Consider the following 18,078-nt stretch of genomic DNA (forward strand, 5'->3'; position numbering starts at 1 on the left):
TCTGACACAAAGTACAAACGGATTTTCCATTCATTACAAGCAATGTAACACGTCCAGTGTAGTCAGTCCCAAACTGTTGCGACGTTGTAGACACGGTGCAGGGCAATTTGTGTCAATCCAAATGTAAGAAATTAGGAAAATAAAACAACCTCAGTATAATGGCGCCAAAGAGACCTTTACAGTAGTATACAGCAATTTTAAAAAATACAGTAAGTCTCTGTATGTGGGGTCTGACGTCACAGAAAATTCCCATGATGCAAATGTTATTACAGTTATTTACTGTAAAGGGAATTTGCAGTATTACACTGGGTGATATACAGTAAATAATTGTGGAAATTACAGAAATGTCTAACAGTGTGTGCTTACAATAAATACCTTTGCTATTATTAACCTGTTGTGTCCAGTCCTCTTACGTTACATAACTACACATTATTTTGTTCTTTCTATAAAAAGGAGATAAATGCCAAATATTAATTAAAGTAGAATTTCTTTTTAAAGTATAATATTATTTGTTTTAATACTTGTTAAAAGGAGTAGGTAATGCTTGTCTTTTTGATCAGTTTTTCTGTGTTTCCAGCAAACGCAGCACATCCCGACTGCAGCTACAATCAACAGAGATCCAACAGCAGAAATCAACACTATCAGAGAGCCTGAGCCTTCTGGAGGACCTGAAGGAGAGTGTTTTGATGATGAAAAGAGACATTAATGTAAGTGAATGTGAACTTAAAAACAGAGCTGCTTACCTGCACATGTGTGACAGAGTTGACTGATGTTTTTGTGTGAGTAATATGAGTGAGGAGTGCTGCCCAGTGTCATTGTTATGATCATAGATATGAATGAATGATTTATAGATATGAACATGTATTCTGACATGAGTATAATCCACAGGAATGGACAAACTTAATAACCTAATAATAGAGAGAATTACTGTGATTTAAATGTTAATTAGAGCTATCAATATATCAAAATATTTAGGCAATATTAAGTTTTTTTTATATATATTACTTTTTTGTAACACTTGTAACAGTTCTTGATCAATTTTTCTACATCTCTTCCAAATCCAGAAGGTCGTGACTGCAGCTACAATCAACAGAGATCCATCAGCAGAAATCAACAATATGTACAATAAGTGTAGGCCCTGATCTTTAATGAACAAAATGAGCCATAAATCTGTCTGACTATATAATGTCATATATGAGCTTTTTAATAAATGTTAACATGAGTAATGTTGAGGTGTTGAGTCTGCTTGCTGATGGGATTGTTGAGCACACAGCTGTAGGTGTTTTTATCCTGATATTCCACCTCCAGAGGTAGAGAGAGACTGATGCTGAGATCAGACACACTGATGCTGGACAATAAACTGTTTCCTTTGTACCAGGAGAGAGTCACATGGCCCACATTCACCACTGAACACAACAATGAACAATATGACGATGATGAAGGACATTGTGAAGAGTTACTGCTGATGACAGGAATAGGCAGACGAGCTGAAAACATGAGAGAATAAACAGAAATATGAGTAAATCTAAACGGTGCAGTGTGTTGTTATCTGTTTTTTTGTTCAGTTGTTTTGTTGTTGTGGTGTCAGTTATTGCATTATTATTTCAGTCAAACCCTTTGTTACCCCAAACTACATAGGGCTATAAAAGCCTGATCAGTGACATAAAAGTAATCAGAATGCAGCTAGTAGTGCACAAACACACACACAGAGCAATGGGCAGCCTTGCTCCAGCACCCAGGGAGCAGTGCCTTGCTCAAGGGCACCTTAGTCATGGTATCAAAGGTGGAGAGAGTGCTGTTCATTCACAATCCCCACCGGGGCAAGAATCGAACCAGCAACCTTCAGGTTACAAGCCCGACTCCCTAACCATTAGGCCACGACTACCCCTGACATTACTTATTGACATGTGGACGTCCCTTTTAAATAACGTGACGCTCTGCCCTCTATTTTTTTTTATTTTTATTTTTTATTTTTGGAAGCAAATTAATTGATTCAGCATTTCGACACTTTCGTAAGGAATGCGTTAAATTTGACAAAGCGGTTTAATAAAGTATGTCTTGTGAATGAGCTAATTTTACTACACCAATATTTTTTAATTGGCTGTAAAAGCTTTATATGGGAATATTACATGACACACCGAACCAGTTTTAGACCAGTTTCACAAGAAACATGATTTCTCGACTGCCCCAAATACTGCCTAAACAAAATACTGATTTTGTGCACTTTTTCACTTTTTTAAACTGGCCTTTGAACTTGCATGGCAAAAAAGCCTTACCTTGCCAAAACACTGACAGAACCCACTGATCTAATGGCATTGTTGCGCGCTCCAAATCCAAATGCAAACTTTGCATGCAACAATCAGAGGCAGCAATTGACAGCACTCTGATCCAATGGCATACAGGCATCGTCAGATTGACAGTACTCTAGCCCAATGATGTTGGGGGATCCAGTGGGGGCGGCAATCATATTTCAGGGTGTCCGTGCCACTCTTGATCATAACTCTGTTAAAATGTAGCGGCAGTACGTGCGCTCATTGGCGCCCCTCCAGCTGGTGGCGCTCTAGGTGACCGCCTAGCTGAGATGGGTATAAACGGGGGTCGGAGCCAGCTGCAAATGGGTGGACCCAAAAAAAACGAAGACGATGACTTTCAGCGGCGGCACGGTAGATGAGTGGAAGAGGTAAGCGTGATGTACAATTTTTGTTTGTTTTGTTTCATAAAAAGTATTACAAGCTGTGAAAAGTGCATTTTCTTGGTGGCTTTTGTACAACGTTTTCTTAGTACCACACACAGCTTACAAACTGTAATGTGCCTGACAATATCTTTTTTTTCTTTTTCTATTAACAACTAATTTGCTCTCCAGGTTATGGATACCGAAGACCATAAGCAGGTAATGTAATTGCATGACATTGTAATTTTTGTAACACTTTCTATGAAGCCCATATTTATAATACATTAAGGGTATTTTAAAGACATTATAATGAATGCATAATGCATTATAAAAAAAACCTTATATGTTATATCATCTTATGAATATTCATAAGAACAGTTTTAGTGTATTATATTTACTTATTAGTGGTTATAGCTTTTAAGAGTATTATTATTTATAACACACAATGAACACGTTGCATCCACTTAAGTTGGATTATATTTCTCATAGTTATAATATTATAAATCTCATATCTTGCCACCTTTCTTATGCTACTTAAAGCCATCAATAACCACTTATTAGTAATAATAATCGTAATATTTTTTTCTCTCAAACAGCCATAAGATCAGATTGCTTTGAACTATATTTATTTTAATATCAGTTTGATGGCACCCTTTAGACAGCTGTTGTTAAGTAACTCTGCAACATGTCATTAGAGTATTAGCAGTATGTCTGCTAAATATATGCTAACACTTTATTTTATTGGTTCCCCAACAGACAAACTGACTGTAAGCAACTTTGCAAGTACGTCAACATACCTACCCTAACCTTAACCTACTAATACTCTAATGAGAGTTAATTAACATGTAGTTGCAAAGTTCCTTATAATCAATAGAATAAGGGGACCATCAAAATAAAATGTAACCTAATATAAACACTGCATTTTTTTTTTTTTCAGTTGAAATTATTAACTAGCTCACATTAAAATGAATATTAGCCTCACAGGGAACACTCAAATAACACTCCACACCTAACCACTTACAAAATGTACTGTAGTAAGATACTATGCAGATCTTAAATATTGTCAAGATATATAGTCCTGTAAGGCTCCACCCGCTAGCCCAAACAACGGAATCCAGCGGCTTGGTTGAAGGTCTAATGCATGTTCGGTCTTTTACTTGCGCTTTTGAATTTATCAGGATTTAGTTTCAATTTTAGTCTAACTCCGTGCTTGATCTGACTCCAATTTCAAGTGATCATTAAACTTAGACAATATTTATAATTAAACTGATCACAGATATCGATTGTACATTAACTTAGATATTTGATTATTCCAAAAATCCCATACTTTCAATTATTCGTTCATTAGCGACCTAATGTCGCTTTGCAATTCACTGGCCAACTGCAAACGCACGGCACAAACTCGCCAGTTGATCTTACTCAGAGGATACAGGGTGACTATAATACCTTTAAATAGGCTGCAACCTACTAGCACATAATAAAAAGTGTATTTTTTCTATAATCACGAAAACTGTAACTTGTTAAGTCAGTGACAGACAGAAATCAGAAGATCCCTAATGACGAGCCCCCGCTTCATTCATTGGTACTTCAGTATGATCTGTCCTGGACGCAGATTTGTGGAAACACTAGACTACAACTCTAATCTACTAGAAAAAAATGATTTCAGAAGAGATCAGAATAAGTCAAATATAACAATTTATTATTGGTCAGGTAAACGTGTCGTGCCAATTACATAAAACAATAAGCCAATTCAAAAATAAGAAAATACATAACATCAGTTGTTCAAAGATGAATCTAAGAATAAAATGTTTACCTGGCTTCAAGAAGAAGATACATAGTATGGAACATATTAAATATCCTCCACACTACGGGCTGATCTGACTACAAATCGCCCCGACTTATTTGCAACTTTCCCTTAAATACTACCAGAACAAAAGGCCCATAAACATTTATTTTCTGCCCCAAAACAGATTAGATCTATGTATGGGGGATGAGAAACCTCTCTAGGAGCTGTTCTCGTGCCCCAAATGGTCACACCTGTAGAGCAATGTTTATCAGGTTTTGAAAGGAGACCGCCCCCACAACAGAGGTACAGAATTCACTTAAGTTTCCAATATTTCCCATAATATAAGTAACTACTGTGAAATTGAGACCAGTTTACCCATCGCACCGAGACCTTTAAAATGATACCAAACATGAAAGGGTTAAGATCATTAATTCTTAAGATATAGTAAATATTTATGTAAGAGTAGCAACTTGAGTTCTTTCAGTGACCAGTACCATGAGCCCAGGGTGGAAGGATGGGTGAATGGACCAAATGGTCTTTCTCTCAGATCTTCTTGTCTGATTAGAGAGTTTATTGTCTTGCGGCATGACATTTGCATTGTAAGGGTTCCTAAGTTTTGGCTTCACGAGGAGTTATTTTCATAAAGGAAATAATTTTACTCCTTACAGTCCATTATAAATGTAAAAGTAGATTTAATATTGTTACACTTCAAGGGAAGCACAGGAACCTGAAACAAGGAATTCTTCAAAATAAGAGCCTTTAATCAAAATAACACATCACAGGCAGGGAAGACATTCCGACAAACATGAACTGAATGGACTGGGGCTTATAAATACAGGATAACGAGGGAACTAAGGAGACACACCTGGAATCAAATTAACAATCAGACAGGGGGAAATCTGGTTCACAGAACACATGGGGAGCAAAAACACAACAAAACAGTCCAGGGGCGTGACAAATATGGTGTTCATTGTGTTATAAATAATCATAATCTTAAAAGTTATAAGCACAAATGCGTAAGCATTATAGTGTATTTTAAGTAGGATTATTTATAAGACGATATAACATATTATAAGGTTTTTTATAATGTATTATGCATTCATTATAATGCCTTAAGAATACCCTTATAATGTATTATAAATATGGGCTTCATAGAAAGTGTTACCGTAATTCTTTTTCATTTTGGACTGCACTGATTTATAAAGTGTAACTATCTTAAACGTTTGTAAATAGATACCTGTTTTTATACAGTCTATGATAGATACACTGTAAAACGTGAACCGTTGGATCAACTTTTTTTAGGTGTTACCAATTTAAGTATTTTTTTAAGGTTGATCCAACTGTTCACTTTTTACTGTGTAATTTTCTAAAGAATAAGGTACATTTTTCAAAAGTATTAGAACACATCTTCTAACCTCCTAATCCACAATGTAACATAATTAAAACATAATTTAAAGTTTAAATAAAAGTTTTTATTTTAATTTAATACTAATAATAATCAATAATCAGTTTTGTGTAAATTAATGGTGAATTTTGTCTAGTGCTTTTTAAAAGGAATAATTCATTTACTTGGCCTAATGTCGTCCCTTAAAATTTCTGGAAACCATTTACTTGCATAGCATAGACCTATAGAGCTGAGAAATTATTCTTGAAATGTTTGTACATGTTCAACAGGAGAATAAAGTCATGCATATCTTGGATGGCATGGGGAGAATGTTTTAAATTTGGGTTAACCCTAATGCTCATTGTGCTTCTTGTGTACCCACCAGGTTATGTTGGGAAGGGCAAGCGAGGCGAGCTCTGTGGAATTTACTCGGAAGCAATGCATCTGGGGTTTTGCAGTGTCCACTGCATGCAAGCCTATTGTGCTGAATGAATGATTGTACATAATTTGATTCATCAGAAATAAAATCATTTACCCACCCTGAGATTTCAAATTAATACATTGATTTGTGTAACATGTTCTGAAGAACATTAGTCTGTCATTTGCTGTAATTTGATTTAAAAAAAAATATATGCAAAATAAAAAATGTGCAGTACAGGCAAATGGTAATTTTCTTAACAGTACTCAACATTCTTTAAGTATCTTTAAGTATCACACATTTACCTCTTAAGTGCAATTGCATCTCACTTTAATGTTGCTTGGTAGGCTACAGTAGAAGAATTGCAGAAGTAAAATGTAATATCCAGAAATATGCTTAAATTACTACAGTTAAAGGATTTAAAATAACACCATCACAAAGCATGGCAAAATGTGTAAAGACATGATTTCAGTGTTGACAGTGAATGGTATTGGATACAAACAATAATGACAAAACTAAGAATTTCAGTTTAAACTACTATGAAAATGCGTTATATTTATATCATTTGAAACTACGATGAAATCCAGCATAAGCTCCTCCCACTTGCAGGTCTTCGGGCTGCAGTGATAACTATACATGCCATGGCATTTGCAGCTGGCTCCGACCTCCGTTTATACCCATCTCCATCCTCCCGCAAGATGCGTAGGGCCAGCGAGACACCAGGGGCTCTCAAAGATGAGTTATGAAAACACAGGATACAAGCCTCGATACGGAGCTCCGTCTGGAAGTACCTGACATTCTCGATACAAGCTACGAAGCCTCGGTATAACATAGGGAGGGGGTTAGCCCAATGCTTTTTCGGTAGACGTCGACATAGTGACAGAAAATGCTTTTGTTTCCACTGAATCTGCATTCGTTTTTCAGAGTGAAGGTGGTGAGCCTCTTCATTTTCGTCCCAGTCTGGGGTTTACAGCTTGGTAAGGCATGCATTTCTAAATGACTGTTTTTTAAGATGACACTTGGGCTGTGCAGTTAATCGAATTTTAGTTTCAGTTTCGATTTTCAACAATTATGAAAACACGATAATTAGGCTAATATAAAATATATGTCAAAATGCCGATGTTATGGATCAACTGGGGATCGTGTTAACTGGGGACGTGCGCGTGCACGCTAATAGTTTTACCCGAGTTTCCAGCAGATGTTGGACCTCCACAGATTCGTCACAGGGAATTTTCAACGGAACAGATTTCAAAGCTTTCCACATTATTTGTGAATATTTGCATCATTATTATACTCTGTTGTTTCCCCTGTCGATGTTCCGATGTATCTGACGCGGTTTAAGGGAAGTTTCAATGCGTTTTCATGTGGGGTCTCAGACCACGCCCAGATTAATTTGTTTAGGCTACATTTGTTTCAATATATATATATATTTTTCTAATGACAATTGTAAATGCATTAAACAAGGTGTTTACTTTGTTTCTTTGCAACGCCTGTGTAGGCTGGTCAAAAATATTACTTAATTTGTGTAAATAAATTTGAGCAGCAATATTGCTGTGTGAATGAATGAGTGATAAACAAGCTATAATTTTGCATTAGGCATATAATTTCGAAATAGTGACACCGATAAGATGCAGTGAATTATCCTGAATAGGGAATGTTCAACAAACGTATATAGTTAGGTGTTGAAGCAAAATCACACACAGACAAACACTTTTAACAATACATAACTTCAAAGCAGCATTTTTTTAATTTTTTTTACTATGAAGAGAAATCTGCTGTCAGAAATGACTGTCGATGTAATGATCATACTGCAGAAATGTAGTTTTATAATAGAGGTCTGTCAAGTCAAGTGAGGTCACCTTTATTTATATAGCGCTTTATACAATACAGATTGTGTCAAAGGAGCTTCACAGTGTTAAATACTGAAATAGTGTGTCAATAATGCAAATACAGTTCAATTTAGCTGTAAAGCAGCTCTAAAATGAGGACAATAGTAAACAGTCAGTTTCTCAGTTAAAGTCAGTTCATCGTTGATGCAGCGATGTGATTGTCCAACTCAGTTCAGTTGTGCTGATGGCTGCTAGGTAACAAAATCTTCGCAGGGGATCTGTCTGTACGGCACATCTAGTTGGCATGGTCTCCACCTGACATTCAGAGCTGTTGTGGTCTTCTCTAGGTGTTGATCCACCATCTGGACTGGAAACGGGCTGGATCTGGGTAGTTAACATCATTCAGTTATGCACAAACATGTTTAGGCAATTATTTACATATTTTGATTATAATGATTACAATATAAGGATAATTTTGCAGTTTTGCATGTTGATTCAGAGTTGGGATTGTACGTTTTTTGCAGGGGTTGTTATCTCTTCACAGGGTCATCTAAAATCGTCACAAAGGCTGAATCCAAATGATAATTCCGTTATATATATAAAGAGGCCCACACTCATTATTTATGAAACTGACAGACTTTTGTGTCATATTTTTAGTTCAAGAAGTCTGCAATAAAGTAAATATTGAAGGTTTTCCTATTCTAATTAATGTTTGGGAGAGAGGTATCATATTTGTGTAAGATGTCAAATGAGGTTAGTGACGTATACTGTCTTCTGCAATATTAGCCATATATGTAATAATTCATCCACAGCATCATATGTTCTGCCTGTGTCAGTCATGAAAAAGTTGTGGGTGCTGAGTGATTGTCACAGGACTTTCATAAAAAAGACAATGGAAACTAGAAAAAGAAGCTATGAGGCCATAAGAAAGATCCTACAGCATGGCTAATAAACACCTGTCAAACACCTGTCAAAAAATGCCTTCCCGTGTTCATCACACATACTTAAAGAGTTTGGCTTTGATGCACTGCTCATAACATGTTTTCTACGGTCGGAAACACAAGTAGTCTGGCAAGAGACCAGTAGGCCTATATGTCAAATGAAAAGCAGGAGTCATGAACTTAGAATTTACTTTAGACAAAGTGTTCTCTACATGTTCAATGAAAGACAACAGATTCACAACATTTATAGTCAAGCACCTAACTGAGCATAATGCACAGTACAATACAGACACACTATTAAGCATATATAAAATTAAGTTAATTTAATTGATTATATGATTATAAGAAACTGAATACAGAATTGTTCTGAACAGAGTTCTAAGCCAATGCAAAATGTTGATTTCAGATCAGTCATAAATCCAGGATGAAACTTTATGTCCAGGGAAGAGGATAGAGGCACCAGAGTTGACTGTACAAGCAAGAGATCTCAGATAACAAAATTAGCAGAGTAAAATCACACAAACTCAAGCCAAAGTAGCCCATCTCTGGGTTTTTTTCATGATCTCTCTCTCTCTCTCTATATATATAAATAAATCACTCAGAAAATAAATAATTTAATTAAGAACAATATAAACTCAATGAACAGGCTTGTCAATAAAAAATTAAAGGACTTTGCAATTCATGTTTGCTTTAGGTAGCCTAGCTACTGCTAATTTTAACTTAATCTATATCTGTTTATTAGAACACATGGCAGGACACTACAGACACAATGTGATACAGTAATATTGAAAAGAAAATACTTACATTTTTACTTCAGTTCGTTGAAGAGTTTGATCATCCATTGAAACAAATGTCCCGTGTTAACGTGGGCGTGGTTGTGAGCGTGACACTGGAGCATGGTAAACTTCCCTAAAACCGTGTGACATACGCAGGTACGGACACAGCGGAATCAAAACGCTTTATTATGCATGATGTCAATGTAAACAACTGGTGAAACACGTTTTTTAATCTATGACCCGTAGAATATCGCAGTGACGAATCTGTCGCCATCTAATATCTGCTGGAAATCCAGGTAAACATACTTGCGTGCACGCGCACATCCCCAGTTGATCCATAACACCGGACTTGATGTTCACGTGAATAGAGTCGCAACATAAACAGCGACAGCAGTTTATACTTCCTGTCTGTCCAGCGTGGACGACTTTCATAGACAGACAAACAGTACATGTGGCAGTAAATTAATGGAGACATTTTGTTCCTGGAACCAGTACCGTTATAGGCATAGGCAAGTTAGGCGGTCGCCTAGACAGTAGCCCCTCACTGCGGAACAAAAGATCCAGGGGGCGGGGTTGGATCCACATCCAGGGGGTGGAGATTGGTAGGTTTAGGGATGGGAATGGGTGGGTTTAGGGATTAGGGGGTGGAGACGGGTAGGTTTGGATAAATGTAAGGTGGGAGGAGTTGGATCTAGATCCAACCACACCCCCTTGATCTTGTGAGCGCCACTAGCTGGAGGGGGCGCCAATGAGCGCACGTACTGCCGCTACATTTTAACAGGGTTGTGATTAAGAGTGGCACGGACACTGAAATATGATTGCCGCCCCCACTGGATCCCCCAACATCATTGGCCTAGAGTACTGTCAATTGCTGCCTCTGATTGTTGCATGCAAAGTTTGCATTTGGATTTGGAGCGCGCAACAATGCCATTAGATCAGTGGGTTCTGTCAGTGTTTTGGCAAGGTAAGGCTTTTTTGCCATGCAAGTTCAAAGGCCAGTTTAAAATATTGGTACATAAAAAGTGCACAAAATCAGTATTTTGTTTAGGCAGTATTTGGGGCAGTCAAGAAATCATCTTTCTTGTGAAACTGGTCTAAAACTGGTTCAGTGTGTCATGTAATATTCCCATATAAAGCTTTTACAGCCAATTAAAAAATATTAGTGTAGTAAAATTAGCTCATTCACAAGATCAGTACATACTTTATTAAACCGCTTTGTCAAATTTAAAGATAGCCATCTTTAAGCATGACTGTTGCAATTAAATGGTAATACTTACCAATAAGAGTCCATTCCTAGCATTAATGAAAACTGTAGAATTATTGTTCCTTGTTAGAGTGTGTTCATTTCAACATTCACTATTATCTACTAATAGGCTACATTTTTAAATTTGAAAGTTTCTTCTTTTAACATTAGCAAACTATGAAATAACTTTAATGATCAATATAGTAAATAATATTAATATTAATATTTTGATTACCAACAAAACAATTAGATTTAGAAATTTGCAGAAAAACTAAATTTCCTGTTTGTTTGTTTGTTGTATATAGGCTATTCTACGTTCTTAGAAGTTACTTATAATTATCTGTTCTTTTCTTCTTCAGATGTATCTGGTGTTGATTCAGACGGAGAGTCAGTGTCAGTGATGGAGGGAGATTCAGTCACTCTACACACTGATGTTAAAACAAACCAACAAGAAAAGATTAAATGGTTTTTTAGTGACACTCGCATTGCCCAAATTAGTGATTATCTCATTAAAACCTGTACAGATGTTCAGTGTAATAAAGGCACTGAGAGATTCAGAGACAGACTGAAACTGGATCATCAGACTGGATCTCTGACCATCACAAACACCAGAACCACAGACTCTGGAGTTTATAAACTACAAATGATCAGCAGCAGAAGCATCAGTGAAAAGATATTTAGGATCACTGTCCATGGTGAGTCATTTAATAAATGTTTGAAGACATGCTTACTGGGTTTATTATTACATCAGGAAGTTTCAAAGCTATCTATTCTCTTTACCTGTACAGTTGCAGCTGACAATTATGACAATCATATGCGAATGTCGGAGAGATTATGGGATTCTGAAATTGCCTTTCCGCAGAAGAATCTACTATAATATTCTCCAGCAGCTATTGGTTTGTGTTTCAGATGTTCCAGGTGCAGAGATGAATAAAACGCAGACCAAGTCAGTGAAGGAGGGAGAATCTGTCACTTTAGATCCTGGTGTAATGAAAAACCCCAAAGATTTGATGACGTGGTACTTCAATGACACTTTCATAGCAAAAATCAATGGTGATCCCAGTAGGATCTGTACAGATGATCAATGTGAAAATGCTGATGTGAGATTCAGAAACAGACTGAAGCTGAATCATCAGACTGGATCTCTGACCATCATGAACCCCAGAACCACAGACTCTGGACTTTATCATCTTGAGATCATCACCAACAGCAGCAGCATCCGTCGGCGCCACATTATCAGCATTGTGAGTCAAAATAGCTTCAGTGTTCCCATCACTGGTGAGTATAATTCAGTCCATAAGTTCATTTTCCCTTGAGCAGTTTTAATGTTTTTTATTGTTGAAGATCTCAGTACAATCAATAGTCATCAGTCTCCAGTAATAAGACTGTCTTTTCCATTACAGATCTTCTTGTGTATTTCTTTGCTATAGCAGGAATATGTGTTGGTGTTCTGCTGGTCGTTGCAGGTGAGAATCTGTGGTTGTTTGTTTTCTGGTTTTGTGATGTGATTTCATTTAGTCATTACAAAGACACCAGTGTAAGTATATTTAGTATAGAACTTGTAGTATATATAAGTATATTTTTAACTGCAAGTTCGAAATTTTGTTTCAAATCACATGCAGAAAGTCACATGATGCAGTTTTATTTTGGAGTGCCATTTTATAGAAACAACCACATTTTTTCTGAAAAGTTTGTGAGTATTTTAATCCCAAAGCATCGGACGCTGCATTTAGACATGATGCATTACTGTAGTACAGAAGATGACAATGAGATTCAGTTTATCAGGCTGAAGATTTGTTAAACTGAAGAGTATTTTGTAACGGTAACATCAATCCTGTTCATTTCTGTTCAATCTGTTTTCTTACAGGAGAATGGTGTAGAAAATGTACCTATAAAATGACCGTCCCGCATCCCTTATTAAATAATCTGGTATACTTCCCTTTCACAGAGGAAGAGTTTTATTTACAGTATGTATAATTCTGTCACAACTATGTAGCTTTCAGACAGTCATAAAGTGCTAATGAAATGCTTGCATCACAATGAGGACTTCCAATGTGATTGTGCATCATGATGGGACCCTGGCTGTTTTGCATCCTCTAAAAAGTGAAGCTGACGTTTTCCTGGATTCAACTAACACTGGTAGTTATTCTAGCCCTGTTAAGCATGGTGGTCACTACAGTGGACAGCTATTCAATAATCATGTTCTTTTATATGCGTGGGATTTAATGCTGTAACTGCATATGAGCTATTATAGCTGACACTATTGCATCGCTGTAGGCCGAAACCAAAAAATTTAAACCAAAAATATTCCTTTTCAATCTTTTTTTGAAAAATTGCTAGGCAGGAATATCTTCCCAAAATATGATGACCTAAAGGAATGTTTTATTTATATGCCCATGTACTGTGTGTTCAAATATGTTTACATGTGTACCACTATGGTCCTGTGAGGCACGACACTTGAATGACAATTGAACTGAATTGACTTGACACTTTTCACTATGATTTATTTTGTACAGTTTTGAAATGCACTAAAATACACTGGTGAAAATAGTGAAATAGTGCAAGTAGCATGTAAATAGAGGCCTATAGGATAGTGGAGTCTGACTTGTCCTCATTATAATATTCTGAAGTTCTGCTCCACACCATGCTGGTTTCGTCTGGCCAGAGGAGAACTGGCCCCCCGACCGAGCCTGTTTTTCTCTATTTCTGTCACTGATGGAGTTTTGGTTCTTTGCCATTGTTGCCTCTGGCTTGCTTAGTTGGGGACACTTCATTTCTTGCAATATCGTCAACCAGATACTATCCTCTTGCATTATTGACACTATTTTCCTGTTTAATATCGTAAATCTGCATGTATTGTATAAAGCACTATATAAATAAAAGTAACTTGACTTGCTCCTGTGAGTGACTCCTCCACCTTCACGTGGAAATAAATCATTGCAAATTGATTTTGTCTGTGCTGTTTGAGTTCCTGTGTTTTTTTTTTTTGTTTTTTTTTTTGCATGGTAGTAAGCAAACGGTAAGTTTCACATTAGCAGGAATGGAAAAAGCCCTTCACCTGCATGCTAGGTTCACACCTCTACTATGCACTGTCAAACGCACATCAGCCACTTATTAATAGGCACTCTTGTGCATGTGGTTTATTTCAAGCAACAGATCAAATCATGTCTGTATATATTTATAAGGCAGGGGGGTCCAATCCTGCTCCTGGAGGGCCACTGTCCTGCAGGGTTTAGCTGTGTTCTCAACTCTGCCCCTTGAGGTCCACTTTCCAGCAGAGTATAGTTCCAACCCTAATCAAACACTCCTGAACAAGCTCATCAAGGTCTTCAGGATTACTAGAAAGTTACAGGAAGGTGAGTTTGATCAAGGTTTGAGCTAAACTCTGCAGGAAAGTGGACCTCAAGGGCCAGAATTAAGGACCCCTGCCATAGCAGATTTTACTTTGATTCTCAAACTGGCACTTCCAGTGTGTATGTGTAAGTTTTATACCAATATCATGTATGTAATTTTGTGGACTTTTCCAGAATTTGTGCCAAGTTATACATGCATGGCTGTGTGGATTCTCAACAATCCCAAAAATTGTCCACAACTTGTAAACGTAAGAGATCACAAACCAAAACCAAAAATGCTCAGGGGTGCTCATCAGTGAAAGGGACAGAAAAGACTGAAGATTCATCTCATGCAGACAGGTGCATACTCCACGTGAGTGTCCTCTGTGGTTGTCTGTAAAAACACCAATTGAGAACCGCTGATCTCCTCAGAGCAGAGGTCTAAAATTTGTAAATATGTGTCAGATCAGCACAGAAGCACATGCAACTCATGCACACAACTCAGAAATAAAAATTAACTTACTAGTTTTGGTGTAATTCGTTTGCAGAATGTAGGATCAGTGTACGTGATCTCTTCTTTGGGAGTTTGAACCGTTACATTAGCATCAAAAGCACCTATAATATAAACAAAACAATGCATTATAAACAAAGCTGCAATTTAACTACACCTTTACCTTTTATATAATGTACAGGCCTAACATTAACAACACTGTCTAAGTTTAAGTGGTATGTGTATGTAGCACCATTTATACTTATTGCAATATAAGTGTAATTCAATGGAATTGTGAAACCCAATACTGCTTTCTGATACACTTGCCTTCAGTTTTTCTGTGTTTCCTGTAGATGCAGCAGATCCCGAATGCAGCTACAATCATCAGAGATCCAGCAGAAGCAGCAGAAATCAACATGTGATGTGAAGTAGACTTTTCATCCAGTGCTGTAATCATAAAGAAGTGAATGCATCAGTCTGATCTACTAAAAAATACAGAGACCAGGTTAGTAAAAACACACACATATCAGCGCTGCTGTACCTGCACATGTGTGACAGAGTTTGTTGATGTCCAGATGTGTGGTCTGGTTGCTGATGGGATGGTTGAGCACACAGCTGTAGGTGTTGTTATCCTGATATTCCACCTCCAGGGGTAGAGAGAGACTGATGCTGAGATCAGACACACTGATGCTGGACAATAAACTGTTTCCTTTGTACCAGGAGAGAGTCACATGACTCACATTCACCACTGAACACAACAATGAACAATTCTGCTGTGATGAAGATGATGATGATGAAGGACATTGTGAAGAGTTACTGCTGATGACAGGAACAGGCAGACGAGCTGAAAATATGAGAGGATAAACAAATACGGATAAATCTAAGTTAGTGAGTGTGTTTGTCTTCTCACACACTGAAACCATTTAATCAAGTAAGTGGTTGCAGTAAAATAAAACAAGAATATGCGAATGACAGGGCAAATGATCTCTACTCACCATAGATGGAAACACTGAATGTATTTGATATCAGTTTTGCTCCACTTAACTCTAGTTGATAGAGTCCAGTATGTTCAGTTCTGGTGTTTGTGATGGTCAGAGATCCAGTTTGATTGTCCAGCTTCAGTCTGTCTCTGAATCTCCCATCAGGACCATCATCATATGTGAAGAAGGTTTTAGTCTCTCTGTTGATTTTAGCTACGAGAGATTTTTCGCCTCCAAAATACCACAGTATGTCTTCATCTTCATGTATTTCAGTAGCATCAGTTTGTAAAGTAACAGAATCTCCCTCAGTCACAGACAGTCTTACATTTGTCTGTGAACCAAACCCACCTGGAGAAAATGAAAGGGTTTTAATACAGATGAAGGTTCTTATTTGAACTGAAGAGCAACAGCAGAAATGCAGAAAAGAAGCCTGAATATAAAGAACATTTCACAATCCGATTGATTTAATTGATCTGAGAAGAAAAGCAAATGCAAATCCCCAATTTGAACAGCAGTAGTAGCTGATTTTCTGAAACAAAAACAAATAAAATGCTTTTATAACTTACCAATCAGATGCTTCCAGCACAAACAGAACAAAAGAAGCATGTAAAACATTTTCTTTCCCAGTTCTCTGTCTGATCTAATAAGGCTATCTGCTGAAAATACTCAAGCTGGTGTGAATCCTCCCACGAGTCTGTCTCTCCTAATGCAAACGCACATGATCCGCATGTTATATCGTATATAAATATACTTCTGGCTCTTATTAAGACATTAAATGATTTAATAGCCAAAAAAAAAGAGTGTAATATTGTATAAATCTTCCAAAATTTAGTGATAAAATAAAGATTGTGGATTTGGAAATAGTTTATAATCCTTCAGCTGTTGTGAACTGTAAAACGGTTAAAACCATCTTTCATCGTGCATTGCCAGTCGAGGTGAGACAATAACAGCTCATATTTTGCATCGAACGGAAACCTTCTGCGGTTTGATTTCTTTAGAAACAAGGTTTGATCTGTTGGGTGGACAAACATCTTATGCATGGGCTTTTAGTGCATGTGTGTTTAGCTTGTAGGTGAAGGGCTTCTTTTTTTTTTTTTTTCTTCAATATCAATAATAATTTATTCCGGTCATCACAGACAGCTTATCACAAAGTAAATAAAAATACATAGTTACCGAAAAAGGTGTAGGCAGAAGCCTTGCTTATTATGCCTACCCTTTATACATAATTAACTAAATAGACGACACTTTTCACTAAGTTAAATAATACAAAATAAACAATATTACAAAAACATATCCAAAAAATATACAAACATAATTCACAACAAACATAACATAAATACACACTCCAAGTATTACTTCTATTCTTTAACAGTACAACCACAATTTGTTAATACTAAGTCATATAATTATTTATCACCTTATTTTTATACATTTTCTTAAATTGACAAAGTGACTTACATACTTTTAGGTTCTTATCACATGTATTCCATAAATTTACCCCTATAACAGATAAGCACCTATTTTTTACATTAGTTCTTGCCCTTACTTTCTTAAACATATACAATCCTCTTAAATTATACTGACTTTCTCTTATTTTGAACAGCCTCTGAATACAAATTGGAAGTAAATTATTATAAACTTTATACATTAACTGTAAAGTATATAAATGCAACCTGGTCTCATGGCATTTACGTACCTGGGTGCACTTTTAGTGTGCCATGAAATACGTACCAATAAGTACATATCACTGCAGATTCCAAAATAAATCACGGAGTACGGAGACGGACTTAGGAGACGAGAAGCACCGGTTCGAATCCCGTGAAACTATGGTACCACAAAGCAGTTAAAATCTACGTAAAAGGAAGTTCAAATGGCACAGTTGCATCAATTAATATGTTTTTATATCAGTTTTGCATTTGTTAACACTATCGGGTAGGTTTTAGGGCTGGATTTGGTGTAGGCGTGTTAAAATACGCCCCACACCAAATCCAACCCTAAACCTACCCGATAGTCCCCAGATATTTGAATTCTGAACCGCCGCAATACCTATCTAAAGCAACATAATAAAAAAACAGAAATTTGTATGAGCGCACAATACAATATATATAAAGTTTTTTCATTCAAAATGTGTTTTGTTCTATTTAATATTGCAATAGATTTGGACATCTTTGTTTTTACATAATTAATGTGTGATTTCCAACATAATTTATGATCGATTATAACACCCC

General features: G+C 36.7%; 2 protein-coding genes and 1 long non-coding RNA gene across 3 annotated transcripts; 2 read left to right on the forward strand and 1 right to left on the reverse strand.

The window, feature by feature from the left end:
* The first annotated feature begins 2,603 nt into the window (after positions 1–2,603).
* LOC131529737 (uncharacterized) lies at positions 2,604–6,361 on the forward strand. Its single transcript, XR_009268199.1, has 3 exons — positions 2,604–2,680; positions 2,864–2,890; positions 6,227–6,361. It is a non-coding gene; the product is annotated as an uncharacterized LOC131529737 (long non-coding RNA).
* Positions 6,362–7,005: 644 nt separating this feature from the next.
* Positions 7,006–13,961, forward strand: LOC131530125 (uncharacterized; the record flags this gene model as incomplete). Its single annotated transcript, XM_058760246.1, has 6 exons — positions 7,006–7,082; positions 7,184–7,236; positions 11,408–11,743; positions 11,958–12,326; positions 12,452–12,514; positions 12,916–13,961. Coding segments are annotated over 6 exons (1,008 nt in total), but the record flags the coding sequence as incomplete, so codon positions are not given.
* Positions 13,962–14,723: 762 nt separating this feature from the next.
* Positions 14,724–16,548, reverse strand: LOC131530128 (uncharacterized). Its single transcript, XM_058760251.1, has 6 exons — positions 16,417–16,548; positions 15,866–16,198; positions 15,412–15,714; positions 15,198–15,317; positions 14,904–14,995; positions 14,724–14,774 (listed from the first exon to the last, which is right to left on the reverse strand). Exons 1-6 carry the CDS (start codon positions 16,463–16,465, stop codon positions 14,724–14,726), a joined length of 948 nt encoding a protein of 315 aa, XP_058616234.1. The 5' UTR covers positions 16,466–16,548.
* Positions 16,549–18,078: the final 1,530 nt, after the last annotated feature.

Source organism: Onychostoma macrolepis, chromosome 22 (genome assembly GCF_012432095.1).
Source record: "Onychostoma macrolepis isolate SWU-2019 chromosome 22, ASM1243209v1, whole genome shotgun sequence".
NCBI lineage: Eukaryota > Metazoa > Chordata > Actinopteri > Cypriniformes > Cyprinidae > Onychostoma > Onychostoma macrolepis.

Coding starts and splice junctions, on each gene's coding strand:
- LOC131530128 (XM_058760251.1), bottom strand. CDS start 16,465: ATGTTTTACATGCTTCTTTTGTTCTGTTTGTGCTGGAAGCATCTGATT. Junction 15,715..15,865: donor ATTCAGTGTTTCCATCTATG/GTGAGTAGAGAT, acceptor TCATATTTTCAG/CTCGTCTGCCTGTTCCTGTC. Junction 14,775..14,903: donor AACGAATTACACCAAAACTA/GTAAGTTAATTT, acceptor GTGTTTTTACAG/ACAACCACAGAGGACACTCA.